Source organism: Vanellus vanellus, assembly GCF_965231255.1.
Source record: "Vanellus vanellus genome assembly, chromosome: 13".
Taxonomy (NCBI): domain Eukaryota; kingdom Metazoa; phylum Chordata; class Aves; order Charadriiformes; family Charadriidae; genus Vanellus; species Vanellus vanellus.
Window position 1 is genome coordinate 276740 of NC_138918.1, and position 24441 is coordinate 301180.

General features: G+C 42.0%; 1 protein-coding gene across 2 annotated transcripts in view; it reads left to right on the forward strand.

Moving 5' to 3' along the window:
- Positions 1-672: 672 nt before the first annotated feature.
- Positions 673-24441, forward strand: part of JAKMIP2 (janus kinase and microtubule interacting protein 2) — a gene marked incomplete at both ends in the record, with an annotated part of 29558 nt that continues 5789 nt past the window's right edge. Inside the window, 15 exons of one of the 2 annotated variants that reach the window (XM_082490048.1) lie at positions 673-801; positions 5546-6043; positions 8075-8284; positions 9178-9276; positions 10764-10910; positions 12662-12802; positions 13741-13797; positions 15668-15787; positions 16254-16382; positions 17423-17506; positions 17810-17872; positions 19479-19577; positions 22109-22207; positions 22544-22597; positions 24122-24187. In XM_082490048.1, coding sequence (XP_082346174.1) covers positions 673-801; positions 5546-6043; positions 8075-8284; positions 9178-9276; positions 10764-10910; positions 12662-12802; positions 13741-13797; positions 15668-15787; positions 16254-16382; positions 17423-17506; positions 17810-17872; positions 19479-19577; positions 22109-22207; positions 22544-22597; positions 24122-24187 — 1995 coding nt within the window. The remainder of the gene's footprint in view (positions 802-5545; positions 6044-8074; positions 8285-9177; positions 9277-10763; positions 10911-12661; positions 12803-13740; positions 13798-15667; positions 15788-16253; positions 16383-17422; positions 17507-17809; positions 17873-19478; positions 19578-22108; positions 22208-22543; positions 22598-24121; positions 24188-24441) is intronic. The other variant, XM_082490049.1, reaches the window with a different exon arrangement.

The window sequence follows — 24441 nt, forward strand, 5'->3', positions numbered from 1 at the left end:
TTTGCGTGTCGTTAGTTCTCTGCTTCCTCAGAGACCTAGAATGCTGGTGAGGACTTCAGCACTTCCCCTCTCTTCCTGTGGCAATTGTAGGTGTGTTGTGGGAAGTCTTTGAGTTTGGCACAGGATTGTGGGGGGGTTCAAGGGTTGGGAAGAGTAAGAGGAAGATATTGTTCATGGATCCTTGAGACTAAAGTGCCTGCTTTGCGGTTGCCTCAGATTGCAAGGCTTGGATTAAATGACCTGTTCTTTCTAATCCTGTACTCTCAACAGCACTAATACTTAGGGTAAACAAACTCCTATCTTCATTGCATGGTGCCTCTTTCTGAGAACAGGAAAAGGGCATATATGGGATCTCCACAAGTAAGCCAGACTTAAATACAGAAGCCTGATTGTGCTGGGGTCTCCCTTGCAGGTTTTCAGACAAAGATTGCAGTGTTTGGGGAAGTGAGCTCTCTCTTGTGTTCTGTAACCATGTGAGCTGTCATGCTGCAGTGTCCGCTGACAAATAATAGTATGTGTTATTTCTCGCAGGGCTTCCAAAGCAGCCGAGTCCAGGACCTTGAGGAATTTCACGCAGTAGGTGCTGAACTAACTGGCACTGAAAGGAACAGGAAAAGATGGCAGTCCATATTTGAAATAATTAAACACGTGGACTCTCGCTGATAAGAAACCATGTCAAAAAAAGGACGTAGTAAGGGCGAAAAGCCTGAGGCACTGATTGTTGCCCTACAGGCTGCCAATGAGGAACTCAGGACCAAGCTAACGGACATTCAAATTGAGCTGCATCAGGAGAAATCTAAGGTGAGTGAGGGTTTGGTTTTAAATAACAGTATCTGTGTTGAAGCAGAGAAACACATGGGAAAAATAATGTCACAGAAATCAACAGATGCAACATAACTCTTTCCTAGAACAGTGGTCTGATTCTTTCCCCACATATGACATTTTCTTACTGTGGATGTCCTGTTGCTTCCATGGAAAAGACCCCTTTTTACTGAGGTACAAGTTTAAGAAGCCTTTGGCTCTCAAATGGAGCAATATGTCTTTTATAACATCTTTGGCCATTTTCCAATTAATGGGTTTCATCCTATCCATTCAGTGTTTAGAAACTGTGTAGTGTTGCTGCTTTTTGAATGGCCAATATTTCAGCAAGACATGCCCTTACTTCAAAGTTGAGTGAAGTGTTCCCTAAATATATAGCATGACAATCCATGTAGACCCTTGTAATCCATCTGCAGTGCAGCTGAACTGTATTGTATGTGCTAGGGTATGCATGCATTGTTTAAAGTTTGTCCAGGTAGCAACAGTCTGCTAGAGTTACAGTCTCAGATATGTAAAGTTATTCTAAAGCCAGCTGAGTATCATGCACGCATAGGATAGCCATGGCCCTACAGTATAGACATACCTGTGAAGATTGAGGTGCCTCCCATATACTTTAGAAGCGTTTGGTACAACCTCAGGGCTGTGCACTGCAGCTTCAGCTCTTGCCTACATCTTCTGCTGAACTTTTCACTCTCTTCCTGCATTCTCTATGCTAGGGCATCCCTTGTGCAACACATAATATCTCTTTACACTACCACAGCTTTTGTAACCTGTGAAAAGGTAATGGGCTGGGTGTTATCCAAGTATAAAATACTGGCTATTGTTTTACACCTACTTGCACATACCCTGCCTGCATTCTATTAAAATCTTGCAAGCAGCATCAATTTTCCCACAGGTGATGCGGAAGTGGCTTTGCAAAGAAGTGTTCTTTTTGCTGTCAACAGTGTTGCTACCTCTTCATTTAGAGATGCTTCTAGTGGCAAGCACAATACATCTGTGTTTTATAGGCAGAGTACAGCTTTTGTGCAATAAAACCTTACATGGTAACTGCTAAAGTTCCCTGAACATGGGTGAGATGAATGCAGTCTTCAGGTTTAGCAGTGTGTTCTTTATGAGCAGTGAAGATAACAAATGTCTGTTTAGTAACTCCTGGTGAATTCCTATGAAGTGGACTGGAGGCAGTGCTAACTGCAGCCAGGCGTCCCCCACCTGCAGTCTGGTGGCAGGCACATTTTCAAAGGATGATGCCTGGTGATATATTGGTTTTCAAAATGGAATATAGTTGAATATAATGACCTGACTCTTTGATTCCTTTGCAAATAAGCCTATATTCTAGGCAAATAAACCCAGAATGACTTGCGTCTAGCTTCCAAACCTGAATAACCACAAATCCTTCAGCTTCTAAAAGGTCTTTTTCATTTCTCTCTCTTAAGGACAGATGTTCATGCCAATATATCGAAGTTAATCATACTAGTAATCTCAGTGCAATCTCATGTGGTATAGTGCAAGTTGGTTTGTATAATTTAGGAGCAGCTAAACGAAAACAAGAATAGCCAGTTCTGCATTATCTGATGTTCTGAGAATCTCTAGGGGCATTCTCCCTTCACCTACCAGTAAGATTTATAGCCATTTGCTACCTTTTAAAATAGACAAGATTTGCAAACTGCAGCAATGCAGGCATTACCACTCTTTCAAACTCATTCTGCATCCTTTTCTTTCATAGATGGTCAATGACAGTCTTGGAAAGCAAAAATGTTTTTCGATTCTTTTGTTTTCCATGCAAGCGTTGGCATTCATGTGTTGTACACAGGCAAGGCTTACTTATTCTCTTAAGGAGCTACAGGCTGGCTGCCAGAAAGCTGATGGCCCAGGGAGCTTCTGTAATGCTTTCCACTATATTCTGAGTCTTGCTGCTTTTGTTATCACTGCAGCTATGGAATTCCAATACGGAAGTTGCTAGCGCAGATTTTTGTTACTAGACATCACTTCAAGGATGGCCCAAAGTAATGAGAGTTGCAAGAGTAGGAAAATCTTGAAAACAAAACAAAACAAACTTATCTGAAGTATATTTAAATGTGCTTGAGTAACACTGGAGAGGATAGGAGCAGAACAGGAACAAAATAATAAAATTGCTTGTGTGCTTGAGTACCTCTCGGGATGCCCATACATAGGTGCTCTTGTCCATTCCTGTGACTAAATTGGACTGAGTGCTCAGGGTATTGAAGGAATTGTCATCGTGGTGTAGTCAGGAGCTGAAAACTGCAGTCTCAGAAAGTAGATCACACTTCTGAATTGTTCTGCAGTTTGGACTGAGAGGAGCAGACATCATTGCAAATTTTATATTAGTCTGGAATTCAGATTTTAGCATTGTCTTCCTTTTTCTGTAGATGTAAGCAGGTTCAGATTTGACATCTTGGTACAACCCCATTTGTAAAATCAGATTAGAAATAGGATGCCAAACTGGGCAGTCATCCACAATGTCAGAAGGAGCTTTAAGAAAGCATTCATCCCACAATGGGACAAACAAGTAGGATCTTTGGACTTTACCCATCTTTGCTAGCAATGGGTTCACTCTACCAGTGAATCCAAAGAGGGTAGAAACCTCTGGGCTGTTGTGGTCTTTTATTGAACAGGTCTCTTTTCCATTACTTCAAGTTTAATAATCTGTTTCGCACAGGGCCCTCATTCACTTTCCCTTTCTTCCCATCAGAATGGCACATCTACAAGTCAACCTAACATCTGATGACATTTCAGTTTAGTAAACTGGGCGGCCTGGAAGCTAATAGCCGTATAACCAGACATCCCAGAGTTTAGCTGGGGTTGTACTCAGGCCCTGGTTGGGTCTGCATTGTGCTGTTGTGGATATCCAAACTACTTTGTTGAAAGAAAGTTTTGATGTATCTTTCTATGTCATGTCAGGATGGATCACTTACAGTATTTGCACCTTGTTTTGCAGTGCATTCAACTCCCTTTTTAATGAACAGGAAGGGATGTGTTACAAGAAAGAGAGAGGGCGTCAGGCTCGTTTTTAGTCATGAGTATTCAAAATCAAGGATGAACCTTGAATGAAAAAGGAGTGATGGCAAACCAAAAACCTGTCCGAAGGACTTGAGGGTTGAGGGGCTAAGGTTATATGTGCCTTTCTTCTCAGAAGTGATCTATGTAGTAAAGGCATTTTAACTTCTCACGTGAATCGTAGAGATGTGAGTAAAAGAGACTGGTTTTTAGTCCCTGGCTGCAAAATCTTCTTGTTTTCTGTGACATGTATTATTACACATAATTACTGCATCAATAGCCTCTGAAGTCCTCCAGATAAGTCAGTGGCAATTGCAAGTGTAGACGACCTTTAAAAAATATTCATATTTAATACTTTGTTTTGAAAAGTTGTGCATCCTAGAGCCCTGCGGAGGGAGTTCTAGGAGAATCTTTCAGATTTGTTTTCCATGGAGCCTTCTGAGGAAGATGCCTCTTATTTTTAGAGTCTGTTACTTGCCTGAATGACTTTGGTGATTGAAACCAAAGTAAAAGTACACTTCCAAGCTCTTCTAATGGCTTATTTTGGGAAAGGTATATCTGAAATAAGATGGGGATAGCAGGGGAGAAAAAACCCCTAGTCAATCAGCTCTGTATATAGCCGATAGCACTTCCTACCTTCATTAAATCCTCTGCAAGTTGTCACTTAGACCTCCAGGCTAGACCACCAGGGTCTAGCCGATAGCACTTCCTACCTTCATTAAATCCTCTGCAAGTTATCACTTAGACCTCCAGGCTAGACCACCAGGGTCTCTTGGAGGGCTTTCAGATGACCTACTACTATGCTTATTCATATTGACTTTTTTTTCTTTCTGAAAGGTTTGCTTACTCTTCCTTGTTCTTTGTGGTCTTTATTTAAAAAGGAATTAACAAGAAAGTTCTTACAATTTGAAACCACATTATTTTTCACTGTAAATAGCAAACCTACTGAGTTTGCTTTGAATGGAAACCATTCCTTACCCATTGCTTTCCTTTGGTGTAGGTTCACACAGGTTTCTATTGTGGAATTGCTCAGGGGTGTGGAATTGCTCAGGGGTATGAAGTTGCACCTGGAAATATATTAATGTAAGCGTACTGGGGACTGGTGGGTTGCTCTGTAACTTTGATTCCAAAACTATGGACAAAGAACTTTTAGAAATTGTTGTTAGTGAAGAGTCGCAAAGGACATTTTAAGTAAAGCTAGCTGTTCTATAAGCATAATAACCAGTGAAGCATGCTTTTCTGTAGATAAGTGTGTGAGAAGTGACTAGAAATGTCTGTTAAAGCTCTATGTATGGGTAAGAACATCTGTAAAAGATGAAATGTTTCCTGGACTTTCAGACGTGCACCTTACCTTGGTTGGGATCATATAGAGGCAAGCACTTCTCTCTCATCTGATTGACTGCCCATGGTCATGAAAGTTGTTGAAACCTTGCTATTTCTGAGCCCTCTAATTTTTCATTGAAAGTACCTATAGTGTCACTGCATGAGGCAAGACACCTGGAGAAGACAGAGTTGTTTTGGCTTGAGTAAAGACAGTGTAAAATCTACGTGAATGCCCCAGGACTCGGCCCATATTTTGTTGTAGGAGGATGGAGGATCATCTAAGGTCTGCAGCAGGGTCTTCCTCAATTTGACATGGTAATGTGTCTGGGTGGGCTTGTTTTGATAACATCATGTTGGTAGCAGGCGGCTTCATTTTATCTCAATGTAGGTTGCTAAACTTGAAAGAGAGAAGACTCAAGAAACTAAGCGTATCCGTGAGGTGGAGCAGCGCAAGCAGACTGTGCAGATTACGGAGCTAAAAGCCAAACTCCATGAGGAGAAAATGAAGGAGCTGCAGGCTGTGCGGGAGAACCTCATCAAACAGCATGAGCAGGAGATGACGCGGATGGTGAAAGTCCGAGACAGCGAAATCCAGCGCCTCAAGTCAGCACTGTGTGCGCTGCGGGATGGGAGCAGCGATAAAGTAAGGACAGCGCTGACTATTGAGGCTCGTGAAGAGGCCAGAAAACAGTTTGACTCCGAGCGCCTTAAGCTTCTGCAGGAAATTACTGAACTGAAGTCTGCCAAAAAGCAGGTAGACGAGGCTCTTAACAATATGATTCAAGCCGATAAGATCAAGGCGGGGGATCTTCGGAGTGAGCATCAGTCCCACCAGGAAGCCATTTCCAAGATCAAATGGGAGAGTGAAAGGGATATTCGCCGCCTGGTCAGTAACAAAACAGTTCATGTGTTCTCTTACGCTGTAGTGAGTTTGCCTCTTGTGCCTCTTAGCTTTTGTGAATAACAGAAGTCTGCAGTGCACCTTGGTTTCCAAAAGTATTAAACATTTCTCATTGTCATTTCTCAGCAGTAAATAGATCATGGTGGTGAGTCAGCTAGAGCAAACACTGTGATAGCAGCTAACACCTTAAAATAAGAGTGATTGCCCTAGTCTGTAAGGATTTGGCTTGCTGAGATGGTAATACATGTGCAATGCAAAGTGTTAGAAAAAGAGCGTTTGCATCTGCACTTGCAGTTTGTTCATTTCTCTAGCCCTTGTGATGTTATCCTAAAGACATTAAAGCATGGCAGGATGGGAGATCTCTCTTGGTTTGGTCTTGGCATAGCCTTCAGTAATGACTGAGGAAAATGTGGGCCTCATTTTGTTCATCAGCAATGGTGCAAGTCGCCATGTTTCCCGATCATCTGGGGAGCTGGACCTGCTTGCAATGGTGGAAAGTTTAAAGTTTGGCTTGAAAACTGGAATTCAACATTTGACAGTTAAGTAAAAGAAATGGTAATTTAAACTGTCAAGAATTATTTTATCCTCCCCCCTCCCCCCCCCAAGTCTGTGTAGTGGAGGTATATTCTTGTGTTGCCAAAATGCTCAATAATATAGTACAGACTAGTAGTGGTGGATTCTTTGTATCTGCCTTCTGAATTTTGACCCTCCTTCTTACTGTTCCCCATTTGCAATTCTGTGTAGCCATGAGGACAAACTACTTTTTTTTTTCTCATCTGAAGTTGAAGATCTGTTGTCAGGGTTTTAATATAAAAAGGAACTATAGTGAAATTCAGGATTAAACTGAGCCATTTAGTAACATTAAGATCAACTCAGGTTCCACCTATGTATTGTATGATTTTATCTGTACCAAATGATGAAAGGCTTTTTCAAGGCTATTTACTTGCATAAGAACATTGAATAAGTCCAGAATTATTTTTATCTGACACACAAGTGGTTTCCAAATCCATTGTATTGCTATCAGAGTGGAAGAAGTTACATCAGTGACATCTAGTTAGTGGAGATTAGAATCTAGCCTGACTCATTTGAAAAATACTTTGGGGAGGATTTCAGCAAGCCTAGAAAGCTGCAAGGCCAGAAAGTATCTTTGGCAGCTTCAGGCAAAATTTAGCATAGATAGCATTTTTTGTTTTCAGGGAATGATGCATGTCATTCCCAGATAATAGTACTTTTTTGCTGGAGTGATTTGCAAATTCTGATTCACCAAATTTTCTTGAGCTCAATGACGTTAGCAGCTTTGTACCCATTTTCATGGGTGCAAGGCTTGTATGGGCTGATCTTATTCTAACTTTTAATCTAAAATTATCCTCTCCTCCCTCATTCTTAAAGTTGCTGTGAGGTGAAATAAGAGGCACTGCTTTTTGTCTTGGATAGTCCTGGGATATTAGGCAGAAATGAAGTAAAAAACCAAAACAAAACAAAAAAAAAAAAAAAACCAAACCAAAAAACCCCCACGGCCTTGAGTTTGCTCTCAGCAGACTAATGACACGGCAGTCGGCTTTAAGAAATACTGGTCTGCACAGATCATCTCTTTGTGAGAATGGGACTGCAACCTCTACTGTCTCAGCTAACGTAGCTCCATTTACACGAGCAGGAGCTAGTCTAAACTTCTTTGGGTTTGTCAGAGTTTATACTTATTTTTCACTAGTATAAGTAACTGACCAAAATGTAATGTGAAAACCTGAACTCTTCATCCAATTATCTGTTAACACCTCACACCATGCTCAGTTCCTGGGCTTCACCCTGTGTAAGGCTGGTGAATCTGCTACTGTGCCAGTGTATGGTTATGGCCGAAACCTCAAAGTGTACTGTTTTACAAGCCTAGTGCAGTATGATACAGCAGATTTAAGTGGTCAGTAATGCTGCTAAGTAAATCATATGCTACTAAATTGGAGAAGGCTGAAATGCTCTGCCTTTACACAGTAATACCCTTGTTCTGGTGTTTCTCTCATTCAGATGGACGAGATCAAGGCTAAAGACAGGATCATATTTTCCTTGGAGAAAGAACTGGAGACGCAAACAGGCTATGTGCAGAAGCTGCAGCTGCAGAAGGAAGCTCTGGATGAACAGCTCTTCTTGGTGAAGGAGGCAGAGTGTAACATGAGCAGTCCCAAGAGAGAGATCCCGGGAAGGGCCGGAGATGGTTCGGAGCACTGCAGCAGCCCTGTATGCAGGTTTTACTGGCCTCTGCAAAACAGAAACATAGCTGTGTTTCTCTTGCTTCAATATTTTCTTGGGCCCTGGGAAAGCAATCCCACTCTTATTTGCTACAGAGAAGTTGTATCTGTATATTCTTCAGAGAGAATGCTAGTGGGACAAAGCTTTGTAAGGCTGTTTCCTCAGTTGGTCTATTTACAAATATAAGACATCTTAAATAATTAGTATCCCTTTGAAAGAATCATTCCATGAACATACCTACCTGGATCACATGCATCCTCAAAATCAGATAGAATTGGGAAAATGGGCAGGGAGTAGGCTGGCGGCAGGATATGGGAGACTCTTAGGAGATCCTCCTCTTTCTCCGTCTTATTTTCCTACACATATGGCCCTTACCGCCATTCACAAAGCATGGAACTCACTGGTTGTGTGACTAAATATTATGTTTACACAACAAATGTGTGTATAGATATATGTATTTGCACAAATACAAATGAGGAATAAGAAAGAAATGCAATGGATACTGAAAGGGATGTCCTTATGTTTTCACCTGACGCAGTGGCTCAGCATGTAGAAGCAATAGGAAAAGGCAATAAAAATTAGAATCTTTTAGCTTTTTCTTCCCCATCATAAAAAATATTGACATCTCTCTGGTTGTTTTCTCTTTATTTTTTTTAAACAGCTGAAAATTTTCAATTAAAGTATCCCCCGAACCAGATACTTTCTTCCAAAAACATATATATATTTTTGCCAGCATGTTCAATACTGTAAAAATCTGTAAACGTAATTTGTTGATGATGACGGCTTAAGTTGACTGTGGTATGTGGCTTTTGAGGATTCTTTTCCCAATCATGTATTTTGAAAAGAATCAGTAACTGTATTACGTTGTTGCCAATGAACAGGACTTGCGCAGAAACCAGAAGAGGATAGCAGAGCTGAATGCCACAATTCGGAAGCTGGAAGACAGGAACACGTTGCTCGTTGATGAACGAAACGAACTGGTGTGTAAGCTTTGCACTGTCAGACAGGAGGTTGGGAGCTGTAGGGAAAGGCAAAGAGAGGAGGATCCAAGGATGGTAGCCGGCGATGAATATGCCTTTTCCATCCATCAGGCTGGTCACTCACGAGGCTGAGGGTGATTTTTTTAATCCTAGAATTAAACAGCAATTTTGTTGAAGTTTCACGAGTACAAAATTAGAGCAAAAGTTGAGATGGGGAGCTTGTAGGTTTCTATATGAATGTTTACGTTCCCTCCTTGACCTTTTGAGCATACAACAGTGTATGGTGAGGCTTGTCTTGTAAATGAAAAAATGTCTGTAGTCCAGTATTTGACCAGGTTGGGAATAGTTAAGTTTCAGTCTAGGGAGAATGGACAATGGTGAATTGATCCCTTTATCTGGCTGTTAATGTCAGATACCATATACTTTAAGGTACATTCGAACTAGCAGCAACTGACTTCGTTCTTATGGTAGGACAAATGGCTGTTTTGCCCACAACTATGCTGATCAAAGGTGTAACCAATTCCTAGCTGCTCCCCTGTTTTCTGTTAGCAGCAGGGATCTTCAGGTACTTGCTAACCTGCTGCAGACAGAATCACTGGGTTAGTTTAGCCTAGTAAGATGATGTGATGATGTAAGCAAATGCGGTTAACTGTCCTTAATAGCTACAAAAAACTCTCGCAGTCCTTTCCTCAGCAGAACTGCAAGGGGCAAGAACCTCCCAGTGACAGAGTAATACAAAACTGAGACAGTGCCTTTGTTAGCTAGATCATCTGGGCACAAAGATAATATCTTTCCACAGCCACATGCCATCTTCCTTGTCCTCCTTTAGAAAAAGAAATTATGTTTGTAAAACTCTCAGTATCACTGGATGGAAATAACTTTTCAGAGGAAGAGGTCTGGGTTAAAACACTGGTTGTGCCAATACTTGAATTTCCAAGCATGCTCCTAAGATACCTTTCTATCGTATGGGATTTGTTGTTTAAATGTTATGTGTTTTCTTCACTAAACCAGAGTTCATTGTGCATATTCACAAGTATTTCACTGTGTGGCACTAAAAGCCAGACTTACAACTATGTTGTTATTGCTGTGATCCAGACTGTAGGATCACTGTATCAGTAGGTACCTGTACAAATCCATCTTTCAATGAGAAAATCAGTGGGTTTCTTGCAGATACAGGACAGGTCATTTTGGACTTTTGTAGCAGCTTTGCAGTTGCCTGACTCTGTGTTGGGTTGCTTCATCTCTATGTCTGAGTTTTCCCATAGATAAAGCCATCTTTTGGAAACAAAGATGCAGAATTATGTTTTGAGATTTATAGATAAAGTAAGTTATGGAAGCTGTGAGCATCAGTTCCATTAGATCACTTTGGCATTTTACTGGGACAGTAGTCCAACAGGGAAGTAACAAAAATACTTCTAACAAAGGAGGGAGAAAAAATATCTTTAATTTGGATTATTTACCATTATTAATTGCTATTATCAATCTAGTTGAAGCGTGTCCGAGAAGCTGAGAAACAATGTAAACCTCTTCTGGAAAAGAACAAGTGCCTCACGAAGAGAAATGATGAACTTATGCAGTCTTTGCAGCGCATGGAAGATAAATTCAAAGCAGTCACTAAAGAAAATATAGAAATGGTTGGTACTGAAGAGAAAAATGAGGATTAGTGTATGATCTATGTCTGTTATGGTGGCCATATCTGTATAATATATGCATGTATATACATAGAGAAAGTGTGTTGTATATCGTGTGTAATACTATTGATGAGATATAGACATGCTTAGGTCTGTATATAGTAGACTTACATACTATAACATTGTGTATTACGCATACATGTGCAATATATTTAAGTGAATGCATAATCACAGTCTTTAATACTATCCCAAAAATTAGAATATTGAGTTTCAATTGTTTTAAAAAAAGAAAAAAAAATAGTTGTATCATTGAGTCATATCCCAATGTGCTATTTTGCATCTGGAACTCAAAAAGGAAGCTGTTAAGAGCGATGTTTTCAGCCACCATGGTGTTAGAGTGTACATGTTCTTGTCAGAGCTGATGGTGGCAAAGTAAAGTTCTAGTCTGCCACTGGGCACATACAACCTTTCTGTAAAAGATATGGGAGAAGGAGAATGGTGGTGGTGTAAATTTGGCTAGGGTTATAAATTTTGTGTATCAGGGCTATATAAAGCGGGGTTGAAGCAGTTAATGTCTGTACATGCTTCAAATGGAATTGCCCTGAGTGCAGCCAGAATCCGGTCCCTGCACATGCACTGATGTTGCTTTGGCATTAAAGAAAAAAGGTGGAAGTTCTGGGTTGTCAGATGTGAGCTGGCAGGCTGAGAAGCCTTCCCCTGCTAAGCATGTTTGTGTATCTTGTCTCTGGCTTGCAATAGCCCCTGTCCTCATCTTGAGCAGGCTGACTGTTCTGCAATGGATGCAGCTTTCCTGCTGATTAGAATGAGACGAACAGATTCGCTTTCTTGTCTTATAGAAAAAACACTTCAGTGTTACAAGGTTAATCCACTTTAAGAGTCTGCAATTCACCCATGCTCAGAAGATAGATAAGCTTATTGCAGGTGTCACGGGTCAGAATTCTTCTTCCACAGCTGTGGTAGGACAGATCACAGCCCCTTGTGCTCTCCCACAGCAAAGAGAAGGGACTTGGGAATCTGCATGCATTAGACATCACGGGCAGCACCACTGGTGCGTATAGGTGCACACAGCACGTATGTTCTAACGCATCTCCCTGACATCTGCTCTTGACACTATGGATGCCCAATTAATGGAAGTTAGCAAGCTGTGGGTGGCTAGAGTAATTCTCATGGGCTGTAACCATTGCTTCTCCCACTTACACTCAGGAGCAGGCAGGATGTGGACAGCTAGTTAAAATAGATCTGGTACCGCATTTTTTGCCTTTCCTCCTCTTCTGACTGGATGCATGTCTTTCACATGACTAAAGCATGTCCATTTCCTCACTATATGATCATAATGATGGGTATCAGTAAGGACATGGGAGTAGATACTATTTCCACACCTGCTAGACAGGTAGAGAGTTCAACTATACTTGCCACGTGTTGGGGCATCTTGATACATGGCAAAGCAAGAGATATGGTATGTGACCTTTAAGGACTGCTGTAGGGGCTATATTGCCACGCTGTGTAAATAGATAAAGCTTTGTTGTTCTGGTTGAAGAACTCAGCCCTGCTGTGCTGCTCTACTGTTAAGAAGTGCTGACAGGTATTAATAAAGTTATGAAAATGGTGTAGCTGAAGCATATTTAAAGGGCTGTAAAGATTCAATGAAAGATAATGTCTAATTTTTAACTGAAAGGTGGTCTTTTTGTCTTTTAATTGCTGGATCTTATTTTTTCTGCTTCTTCTTACCACAGAGAGAAAAAATGACGTCACATCCTCCTCTAAAGAAATTAAGATCTCTCAATGACCTGGATCAGGCTAATGAGGAACAAGAAACTGAATTCTTAAAGCTTCAGGTCATAGAACAACAGAACATAATTGATGAGTTAACAAGGGTATGTTCAGAGCACCAGGAAATGAGGAATGAGTCCTGTGTACAGCTCACCACTGATAGCATTTCTTCTTATAACTAGAGTTCTGAGGGCTAATATCTTATGTTACTTTTAACACCTGCAAATTTTTAGATGTAGGTGTGCATGGGTGCAGTTTAACTGAATTTCTAGGAGGGCATCAGCCCCTACAACTCTAAAGTATAACTCTTGTGTGTGAGTTGAGCTCTGAAAATGAACGCAGACTAGGAACCGGGGAGCATGGGAAGATACCTACATGTTCCCAAGGCAGGGCTGTGCCAAGCTGTTTTACCATTATAAATAAGCTACCATTAAGAAGTTTCCTTAACAAGAGGCAGGGACACAGTGCGATATCATGTGCTGGAAAAGTGTGTGCTGCCAGACCATGGTTCACTAGTTCTTCCGTCATTTAATACTGACAATCCTTTTTTCAGCTGACTTTGCATTATGATATTGAGGGGAAGGAGAGACTGCAAAACTGGCTGTTGCCTCTTCTAAGACATCATTTCTATGAATGGTGAGATAAACACTGCCGTCGTTTAATGACTTTGAGACAGAGGCAGCATCTCCTCTGCAGGGAAGGCAGACAGCCTCTCATACAAAGCCCAAACCAGTCCCCTGCAACAGGCGTCTCAGTGATTTTAACAGGAAGTCCCTCGGTGCCTGTTGTTTGACAGCCTGTCGAGGCAACTGCACAACAAGGGGTGTTTTTTCAGATATGCCATCTTCCCTTCTTCGAGTGGTTTTCAGCTGACACACGTACAGATTTGGATATGAATCCTCCCTTCCACCTGGAATCAGATTCCTGTTTGAACACGTGAACAGAGTTGGTGGAAGCTCAATGATTTATTTCCTCTGTAGATTTGGCCTTCTACAGCTGCAAACAAGAGAAGAGAGAGTAACTTCTTAATCTTATTTTCCAGGACAGGGAGAAACTTATTCGTCGCAGAAAGCATAAAAGGAGCTCAAAGCCAATTAAGGTAAAAGGAAAAAATGTTTTTGGCTTATAAAAATACTATTAGGCTCTGTAGGAAAACATACTTTAGCAATCTGATTAAAGAGAGCTTTGTGGATTATAACAATCTGCTTTAGTGATCAGGTTTATTAACACCTTAGTTACTTTGGGAGAGCTTTTTCAGTCCGCTTTGAAATGCAGTTAAGGGTGTGTAGCTATGTTATTTTCAGCAAAATGGGTGTTCTCTGCCCCCTCCCCCCCCCCCCCCCCGAAATAATAATAATCTTCCGTCCAACTGGTTTCTATAAATATTGGTCTCAAGGTATATTATGCTGAGATGTATTTACATTTCCAGATACCTTCCCATCTGTCTTCTGGTATCTGTTTTTCACAGCACATGTGGGCTAAATCAAAATCCTTGTGAATCTTTATTCTTCAAGTGGAAGCTTCTCCCTGAGAGATTGAGTATCGTTCTCTCCTGCTGAGTTCCACAGGCATTTGGCTACCCCTTGTATTACCCTGAACTGGGTCAAGTCCAAAGCTGGTATAATTTACAGCAATTTTAGAGCTGAGTAGTCAGTAGTGGTTCAGATAGCTCCTTTATCAGCTACATGTGAAGAATGACTTTGCAACTGCCACGTTCCACCTCCAGAAAGTGGAAATACTGTGTAGGAAACAGAATTCAGTTGCTCTTTGTCCTCCAAGGACATCCCATAGTACATCAGCCACGTTCTGTGGAAGTAATGCAGCGCTTTCCTACACATGGAGAATTTCAGACCAGTAAATCCTAGAGGTGTCATCACATTGTTTCTGCATGGGTTTTGAAGCAATACACAGTGGACACAACTGGGAGACAAGGACTAAAAAGTATTTTCATCAGTCAACTTTATTTCTAAGCCAGAGATTATAACATGGAAGAATATCACTATTGTCTTCACTTGGAAAAATATGAACAAAAAAAAATAATATATGAAAAAGGTTATTGGCATCTTTGGTACATGTTTTTTGTGTGATTCAAATTCCAGGTTTAGAAGGCTGTAACCTGTCAGCAAAAGTGAAAAATGTTGCAAAGCAGAAGTGCATCTTAAATGCTCTTCAATCAGTTTGTCTGCAGAATTATTCATAAGCCAAGTATTTAAATGCTCAAATCTGTACCCTGAAACCAAGCCTGCAAGGTCAAGCATCTATACCTTCATAGGATACAACTCGCAGTTTTCATTTGATTGAATTCAGTGGCTAAGATTGGAGATAGTGAGCTGTCAGACATACAACCAAACTGTGTAGTGTGAGCAGTCTCTTACAACATGTTGCGGTTACTATAGTACTGGGGAGATGTGTGAGGTAAAAGTTCCTTCATGCTGGTTTTGTATTAGCATAGCTTTCACTCACTCACTCCATCAGTGAGAGAAGCTCTGCAATATCAAAAATATCAGCAGCGTCCATGAGAGAAGGAGAGTTCCCTATTCTGCACACATTTCCAGCTCTTTATGGTGTTATCTTTGCACACCAGTCTGCATGTTGATAGATGTCTTCTGAACAGCTTTGGTGTTAAGAATCAATTCTGCCTTCCTGCAAGGGCAGAGCTTTTCCTCTAGCGTGTTGCTGCCCCCTTTATGTTTTCCAAGTTTTAGAAAGCCAGATTCTCAGCTCAGAAAAATTAATCGGCAAACTCATTCTCCACCAGCACAAGACCTAATCTTCAATATGGTTCCCGTTGGGTTTGTTTGGAGATGGTAATTGCAGGGGTAGCCCATTGTTCTTTTTTCTTGTCTTGCCTTTTTCAAGTAACTAGCAATGTGATTTTGAACTAACACACCCCCCCCCCCCCCCCCAATCAAAAACTCATGGTACCCTGTTTCCAAGGAGACTCAGAAATCATATTTTCCCTTCTTTAGAGGCATGTGGTGGATACAGTTTTTGGGTATGATGATGATTCCATGGATTCTGAAACATCCTCTGTGGCCTCATATAGAACAGACAGAACACCAGCAACCCCAGATGATGATCTGGATGAGGTAAGATCTGACACCTTCCAGAGGCAAGGAGAAGTTTTCAAGAGATTTTGACTTCCAAAACAAGTACCTAGGCTCTCAAAAACACTTGAGTTTTTATAATGCATATTGAGTGATAAGTTCTTTGTTAAGTTTGGCCTCAATTTTGATTACTGATATACTGAAATGCCAAGATGTTCTTTCAAAATGTAATCCATGGAGTCTACAGCTATGACTTCATTGCAATCTGAGATGACTTTTTTCCCTCTCCCCCTTCAAAAAAATAAACCTATAACTTTTTTTTTTTTTAGCTTAAAGATATACAAATGCTGTATAAATTCCACATTCTTATTACTTCATATCAGAGCAATCTCACCAGAAAAGCAAGACTTCCAAACCAACTGTTGTGCTTAACCAATCACGCTTGCATTCTTTGCTTTGGCAGTGCTTTACTGTCTGGTGCTTAGACATGTTCTCTCTTGTCCTTCAGGGTTTAGCAGCGGAAGAATCAGAGCTGCGGTTTCGACAGCTGACAAAGGAGTACCAGGCCCTGCAGAGAGCGTACGCACTGCTGCAGGAGCAGACAGGAGGCATCATAGATGCTGAAAGAGAAGCCAAGGTCAGTAGTTGTTTGAGGGTAAAAGCATTTAGAATCATAGAATCGTAGGGTTGGAAGGGACCTCTGGATTTCATTGCTATCAGGACATACAAACCCCTCAAAGTGACATACAAGGGAACATAGTTACATACAACACCCGTACAGCTGAGAGATGTCCATTTCACTCATTTGCTGAGTACATTTAAAGAGAGAGACAATTAAGAACGGACATAATCACTCAGTTTACAAGGGACTGTCCTCCACCTGAACGTGAAAACTCTGCAGCTGGTCAGACATGCCAAAGCAGGTGATTCTGCAGTTTGGCACAGAATCACAAGGTTTTTCTCACCTTTTGCCCGGGTGTGAAGGGGTTGGGTTTTAAAGATAAATGGAGGCCTGTGGGCTTTCACAAAGGCACACGTTGCACCAACCAATAGTCACCTGAATGTTTCTAACAGAGAAATGCAAATTACACTCAAATTTGAATGTGATGCAGACTACAGTAAACCTTCCAAGGCTAAAAATGTTGTCCCTCTAATAAAATCATAGAATCATTCATGTTGGAAGGGACCTCATGTCTCCAGCCCAAACTCCTACTGAAAGCCATGTCAGCTGTGAGGTTGCACCAGGTTGCTCAGCACTTTGTTGAGTCAGCTCTTGAAGATGGCCTAGGCAGTTATAATTGCTTCTTTCCACTGCCTTTTGCCACTCTCATCTACTAAGCACTTTTCTTCAGTTCAGGGGCTGTCCGTTACTAGGGTCTTTGAGCCTAGTAACCATGTCATCCTGAATACCCGAGCTTGTGTTTCACTACTCTAATGCAATACATGGTAATAACAGGCTTGGGTGGGGAGAGGGGGCTGATCTGCCACTCTGTTCCCTTGTGTCATCTGTGTGCCAGTCTGAGGAGTGGCACAAAACATCATGGAGCCAGAATCTTTGTAATGGTTACTCGGCGGAAGCTACGGCATAAACCCAGGCTCTGCTGTGTTTGGTTTCCTTTTAGTATCAGTCACATTGCTGGTTTTGTTACTGTTTAATGCTGTGCCTGACTTCAACAGGCTCAGGAGCAGCTCCAAGCTGAAGTCCAGAGATACAAAGCCAAAATAGAAGATCTGGAGAAAACTTTGGCACAGAAAGGGCAGGTAAACACTTCTTGTGTATTTTCTTTTCCTATTTTGGATCTTACCTGCTGTGCTTTCAAAATACTTAGAACAATTTCAGTATAGACTTCCATGAGATGTAATGTTGCTGTTCAGTAAACAGGCAGGTTTAGCGAGTTCAGAAGCCTTGCTACAGCTAGGCTAGAACAGTACGTTGTTATTCTGTAAATGACAGTTCGTACCTGTAGGATTTTAAAGCTTGAATATCGTGGCTTCAATTTTCAATAAACGTGCCCAGTCTCATGGACTTTGATTATTCTGTAATAGTACTGCTTCATCCAACAGGACTCGCACTGGGTGGAAGACAAACAGCTTTTCATTAAGAGGAACCAAGAGCTTTTAGACAAGGTATGCTCCCAAGTTTTCTGTGCTTGCTCTGAAGGGTAATCTGGATCCTACAATACACTTTCTTGGACACACAGTCTGGTGCTTATAGGTGTAGAATAACGATAGAACGGCATAGATTAATATGTACAGGGTAACATATGGAAAGACAAGCCCTCTCCAGCTCTGCTTAGACACTGTTGCTGGAAGTTGCCGATGCACCAGATGTGCTGGGAAGCTCCAGCCTGAGAGCTGGAAACTCTACTCGTTGTTCTGGCTCCAAAGCGCAGACCTTTGTGTTCCAGTAGCATTGCACTGAAGAGTCTGCTGCTGCTGTACTGGCAGGACATTTTGAGCTTGGCTTCTGGGTGTGAAACAGCAGTAGAAATGCAGTCACCCTCTAACACCAGGACCCTTTCGTATTTCTAGTCCCTGTGCATTCTGTATATTTTTAAGGGCTTAAAGTCATCCCTAGGTCCAGAGGAACTTGTAATGCTCAGTCAGTCCCTTGGTACATTTAGGAATATCACCTGTTTGTGTGTGTATATATATTTGTATGTACGTATTTATATATTTTTAATCATGGAATGTAAGCATACAAAGGACCTCAACATTGCTCGTGTATCACCGATAGTAAAAGCAGTGGCCATACATATGACTGCCATCAGCTAGAGGCTGTAACTCCCAGTGCCAGATCTCCTGCTGTGTTTCACCTCCCCACGTGAGGTTTCTTAGCCTGTGTTTCTCCTCTTCCATAAACACACTAATAAGTCTCCAGCCCTGTGCCATCCCTCACTGTCCAGCCAAACTGACCCATGGGGGCTCAGTTGACCTCAGTCTTACTGCGTTCCCTAGCTGTCCTTGTCTGGGCCCTGCTCAGACAACCGGGCTGCAGAATACATGTCCTGGCGCTGGCTGGAGACTTGCACAAGAGAGCAGACTGAGGAGCTAGTGGTGGAGTTGTCCACAACAAGCAGGCTACAGACAGTTGGCCGGTGGGTGGTATTTAAGTCTGTCTGCTACTTGGTAGAACACTAGTGTGGAGATGCTTGCCATGCAGTTCACACAAGTGCTTGCATGGGGTGGGATGGCTGCTCAGGTAGCTGCCTCCACAAAGACAGCTATTCCAGCATGCCATCTGCGCTTCACGTACTGCACACTGGGAATCTCCGATCTAGCCCAAGCTCCTCTCCAAGGCAGGTGCAGCTGTTTCTGCATCATTCCTGTTAGATGTTTATCCAACCCATTCCTAGAGTCCTCCAACAATGATGTCTCCTCATCCCTCCCCAGACAATCTATTCCAGTGCTTTACCATGAGAGCGGTGTGTTTAATAGCTAATGCAGACTAATCTAGTAGCTAACCTGACACCTCTGTATAGTTAACTTCCCCACTGATCTTCACTAGGATTGGATTCTTGTAGGAAAACCTCCAGCCTCAGCATTTTATGGTGTTTAGGAAGCTGATGAGCAGTTCACCTGTAAACTACAGACTCACTGAGGTAAAACAAGTAGTGAATCATGTCTAGAATTTGGATTTTGCACTGCCAATGCTAACTCAACTACTACTCACCAAATATTCAATGTTTCTTGTAACAGTCACACAGATCCTGAATTTACATATTTCTATTAGATAGAGAAACTGGAAGCAGAAAACAACCGTCTGCAACAGGAGCTGCAGGATGCCCGAGACCAGAATGAGCTGCTGGAGTTCCGCAACCTTGAGCTGGAGGTGATGGATGAGCTCGTTGCAGTAGAGCTGGCAGCAAATTAAACTAGTGCACTTGCACTGGATACCAACTTTAATCAAGTGTTTACACCAGCATTGTAGTGATGTAACAGAGTAACAAATCAGGGTCAGCATTTTTAATTGTGTGCTGAACTATGTCATCTCTAATATCCTGGAAATAGTAAGCTCCATACTAGACTGGTTCACCTCTGCCCGAGCGAGGTGCCCGGTGTGCATAGATAAGCTTAGCTGATAGATGTCAGTGTGGCTCTTAATTACCACACCTATGGATATGGGTTTTCTAGTACTTTGGAGCACTCTGTTGTCAACATGCTTTGTTCTTACTGCTGGCCTGGAGTCTACTAAAATCAACAGCAATTAATTACATTTAAAGTAACCAAATAAGCTTAAACCCCATCCTCATGTACTTTGCACGGGACTGCATCCTTGTTCACAGCTAAGATGCCTCCTGAGAGTAGGCATCCAGGGATTTTTTTTGTTGGTTTGTTGTTTTTTTCCATGAACCTGAGCAGGTTGTGGAAGAGAAAAAAAAATGTTGAGCGTACTTTTATCTCTAATAGCTGAAGAGTAGAGTGTTCCTCTAAGAAGTCAGAGGTGCAGGTACAGTTCCCTCTTCAGGGTCTTCAAAGTCCTATTTCCCCCTATGAAAATCTTACTGCTAATCTGCAAACTGTACTGGCTTTGTTCTTTTCCCCTCTTTCAGCAAGGGTGATGAGACAAGAGTTCAAGGTTCGTTGAGAGTGCTGCTGTGAGGAGAAGTGCACCTCTCTAGCCCTGTGCTTGAAGGACTGGAACTGGTTGAAGTTTAATTCAGCAATAATTGATAAAATTGCATAAGCAGTTGTAAGAGAAAGTATGAGACCCAGGGCTGTTGTCTTCCAGTACCATACCTATGGGGGTAAAAGGGCTGCACCTTGTCCCCTCTGACCCAGAAAATCTTGAATTCTTTTCCCTGTGGGGACTTGGCTGTGAGAGGAGAGGAGAGCTGTCCTACCCAGACCCAACTGTACCGGGGGGTTAGGGCACTCTTTGTTGCATGTTGGTTCCTGCAGTGGAGGGAGCTGATGCCAGGGCTGTGGCAGCCCACAGGGCGCTCCGTCTCTGCTGGGGGATGTTGGCGGATCCCCGGGGCTGCTGGGTGGGCTGTGCTGTGCTCGGGGCTGGCAGTGCCGGCGCTGCCACCCTGCTGTGAGCCCCTGAGGATGGCCAGGGTACAGAGACAAGGTGCCCAAGGGACGTGGGCTCCCTGGACAAGGGTTTGCGACAGCTTCCATGCTATTGATTCCTGAGGCACGTTGAGATTTAATCTCTCTGTACCTCAGTTTCCTGCCACTGTGGTGAGGAGACATATAGTGCTTCGCCTGGAGTTGTCCTAATTTGTGTCTGGAGGCTGTAGGCCCGAGCATAATGAATAGCGACAGTGTATCTGCCCACTTATAAGCACTGTCACTTCTGCAGGCACTGGACACATTCCCTGTTGAGCAGCTCTCCCCATGACCTGTGTTAGGTAAGAAAGATCCCTCAGGTGACACTGGAGGTTGATGGAGGAGCTCCAGAAGCCTCTGGGGGCAGCCAGAGGACGGGATCAGACCTCGATCTCCATCTTCCCAGACTGCCCCTAGTTACAGATTCTTGTTATGAGCACCAACTGACAAAACCTTCCACTTGGTCTTTTCTCCAGTATAAGCTGGTTTGTTTCTCAGTTGCTGTCCAAGGCCTTATATACTTGCCATTCAGAGCTTGTGGGTAACACAGAGCCTCTCCTGGCTCTCATGAATCAGTACTGTGACAGATTTGTCCCTTATTTATGGAACTTTCCCACAGTTTTACTTGACACCTGTGTTTCCATATGACACGGACCTGGACTGATCAAGTGAATTATGTGTTCATAAACCAAAAGTGTATTTGAAAGTGAAATTTGATCTTCACTTCTGTGCTTGCCTGAATACCTGAAGGGGATGAGAAATAACATCCTTAAATTTTCATTTTTGTCTTTGGTCCTTTAAAACGGGGCAAATATTTGTAGATTTTATGCAATGACGGTGTATAAATAGCTAAGTTGATTAACTTTTTTGAACTGACTACTTTCCACAGATATTAGAACATACAACATACCAGGGTAAGCAAATGTGTAGTCTGAGTATCCTAGTAGTCTTAAGTCAAATACCTGTTTCTAAAGGGAGTATTTACAACAATATATAGTTGTTCAACACTGTATTAAGCAAATCACTTGAGTCTTAGCCAGGTGACAGCCTTTCCGTAGACAATTTGCAAATTGACATAATTGACCAAATAAATAATTTCTTGTAAAATAAATAGCTCAGGTTTAGGGTCTTATCCCACTTAGCACACTGTTTTTCTGACTAGGTCTAAACGTCTGTTTCTTTGACTTGTAAAATGAAGAGCTTGGCATTGCGAAGCATGATATAAACTGTAGCTATGGCATTTAATGAGTTCGTGTGAATCTCCTTCATTCTAATATGTTCTCTGGCATCTTTTCAATTTATTTCCAGGAAAGAGAGAGACGGTCCCCACCGTTTAATCTCCAGATTCACCCATTCTCAGATGGTGTGAGTGCTCTACAGATCTACTGCATGAAGGAAGGGGTTAAGGTAGGTCAGTTTTAGAAGGCAGCACTTCTAACTACAGGATTGGTGGATGCTGCCCATATAAAACATTACATTCATCCCTGCTAATAACTCCACTAAACTTTAAGCATTTAAACTCAGCCTAACGTAAGACTGTGTGATGACTGACACAATTGAATTGGACTCATAATTTTCACCATAATGATAAAACCTAGCTCAAAGGCAACTGAAATCAGTATCTGATGCATCTCCATGCGATAAAACAAAATGGTTGATTGCAACACGGTTCGTAGGAGGGACGAATATTGCAGCCACAAGAAAATATGCCTGCCATGCCTTTATCTTATTCTCTCTTTGCAGGATGTCAGCATCCCAGACCTCATAAAACAGTTAGACATCCTAGGTGATAATGGGGTAAGTTAAAGTGGGAGATACAATTCCCTCTACCAGCTGCATTTTGTACAGTAGAGTAAGTGAAATCTGTGATTATCATGACTATTTTCTAAGACACTTGTTAAATTATGTAATATCAGAACAATTCATTTAAGGAGTATTTCCCTAAGTTAAGGATTTGTGAGATTACTAGTTCTCTGACTATTGTAATGAAGTAGCAGCTTTAACGTGGTTTAGCAGACTGGGAAGAATGTCCAAAGGCCACTGATATTTGGAACTGGGCCTGACTCCACTCTAGTCATTCAGGAAAGCATGTGAATTAGTTTGGCAGTCTGAGCCAACCACATCTTCATCAGAACTAGAATTCCTCTGCAAACAGTTTCATAAATAGGCAGGAATTATCAAATCCCCTGTGCCTTTCTGAGTGGGCATTGCTGCCCACTTCTGTCATCCATGTAAAAGAGATCACCCTGTACCTCTGGCTAACATTAGATACGTTTTATGAAAGCGTATAAGAAATAAAAACGAAGGATCATGATCGTCTATTCACTTGCTGGTGTAAATCAGCACTATTTTTACAAAAGCTTTAATGGAAATTCAGCTTTGTAAAACTAGGATGGAGTCAGACAAATGGGTCTAATTTTAGTTTACATTTCTCATAAGGTGCAAAGGAATGAAAACATATAGTGTTATGGTTTGAGAGACCCATAACAATTTATTGCTGTTTAGACAATCATTCTATCACCCCATGACCCCTCCCTGCCCGGGAAAGGGAATCGGGAAAAACAAGGAAACCCGGGAGCTGAAGTATAATCAGATTTAATAGAGTAGGATTAGATAATTAATATTAATAGCACTAAAGAACCAATATTGATCCTGATACCCGTACAGAATATGCAAAGATTATACTCAGCCCATTCTGTCCGTAGGAAGCTGTGCACTCCCAGCGGCGGACAGCAAATGTCGGACACTGCGAGCGCTGCGGCTTTGGGAGGAAGGGAAGGCCTCGGGGGTCCGGCACCAGGGCACAGAGTTCTCAGGATGGCAGCCATCAAGGGAGAGAGATAACTTCCCAGCAAACTTTCTAATTTATAGGGAATGTGATGCTGATGGTATGAAATAATCCTGTTGGCCAGTTTGGGTCAAGTGCCCGGCTCTTGACCTCTTGCCCTCCTCATCCCTGCACCTGGCAAGCTCGAAAACACTGAGACCTTGAGACCCACACACCATAGCTGACTAGAAAGTAAATATTTTCACAAATTCAGACACTAGAGTCTTCTAAAAAGTGCAGCCTTCCCAAGTATTAGAAGAGAAATTAGTCCTGTGTCGCTCAAACCAGGACAATAGTTAGTCTATGTCATGCAGAAAGGCAAAAGCAGTGTTCTTTTTAACACATTAACAGACTCTGAATGCTTTGATGGGAATAGGATACCCAGTACTACAGGGATCCCCTGAAAACTCTAGACCCAGTCTGTAGCCTGGATTATCTCTATTCATGCAGTAAACTGCTGCCAATTTTCTTCTTCCCTCTCTTTCTCTTCACAGAATTTAAGAAATGAAGAGCAAGTCGCCATAATTCAGGCTTCCACTGTATTGTCGTTGGCAGAAAAGGTAAATTGTGTGCTTGCTTTTTCTCATGTGGTAACTGAGGCCTCATCTAACACTGGAAATTTTCTGCTCTGTTGTTGTTGTCGTCAATATTGTTGAACTGTTAGTGTAGGAAGTGATTCCCCAGGTAAAGTAAACTGTGCCAGCACAGTCCCAAACACCTTGCTAAAGCAGCAAAAATATCACACTCAGCTGGTCCAAGCTGTTAAGTCAAAACAACTGCAAATACCAAAAGAATGTCAAATGAAACTTGCAAT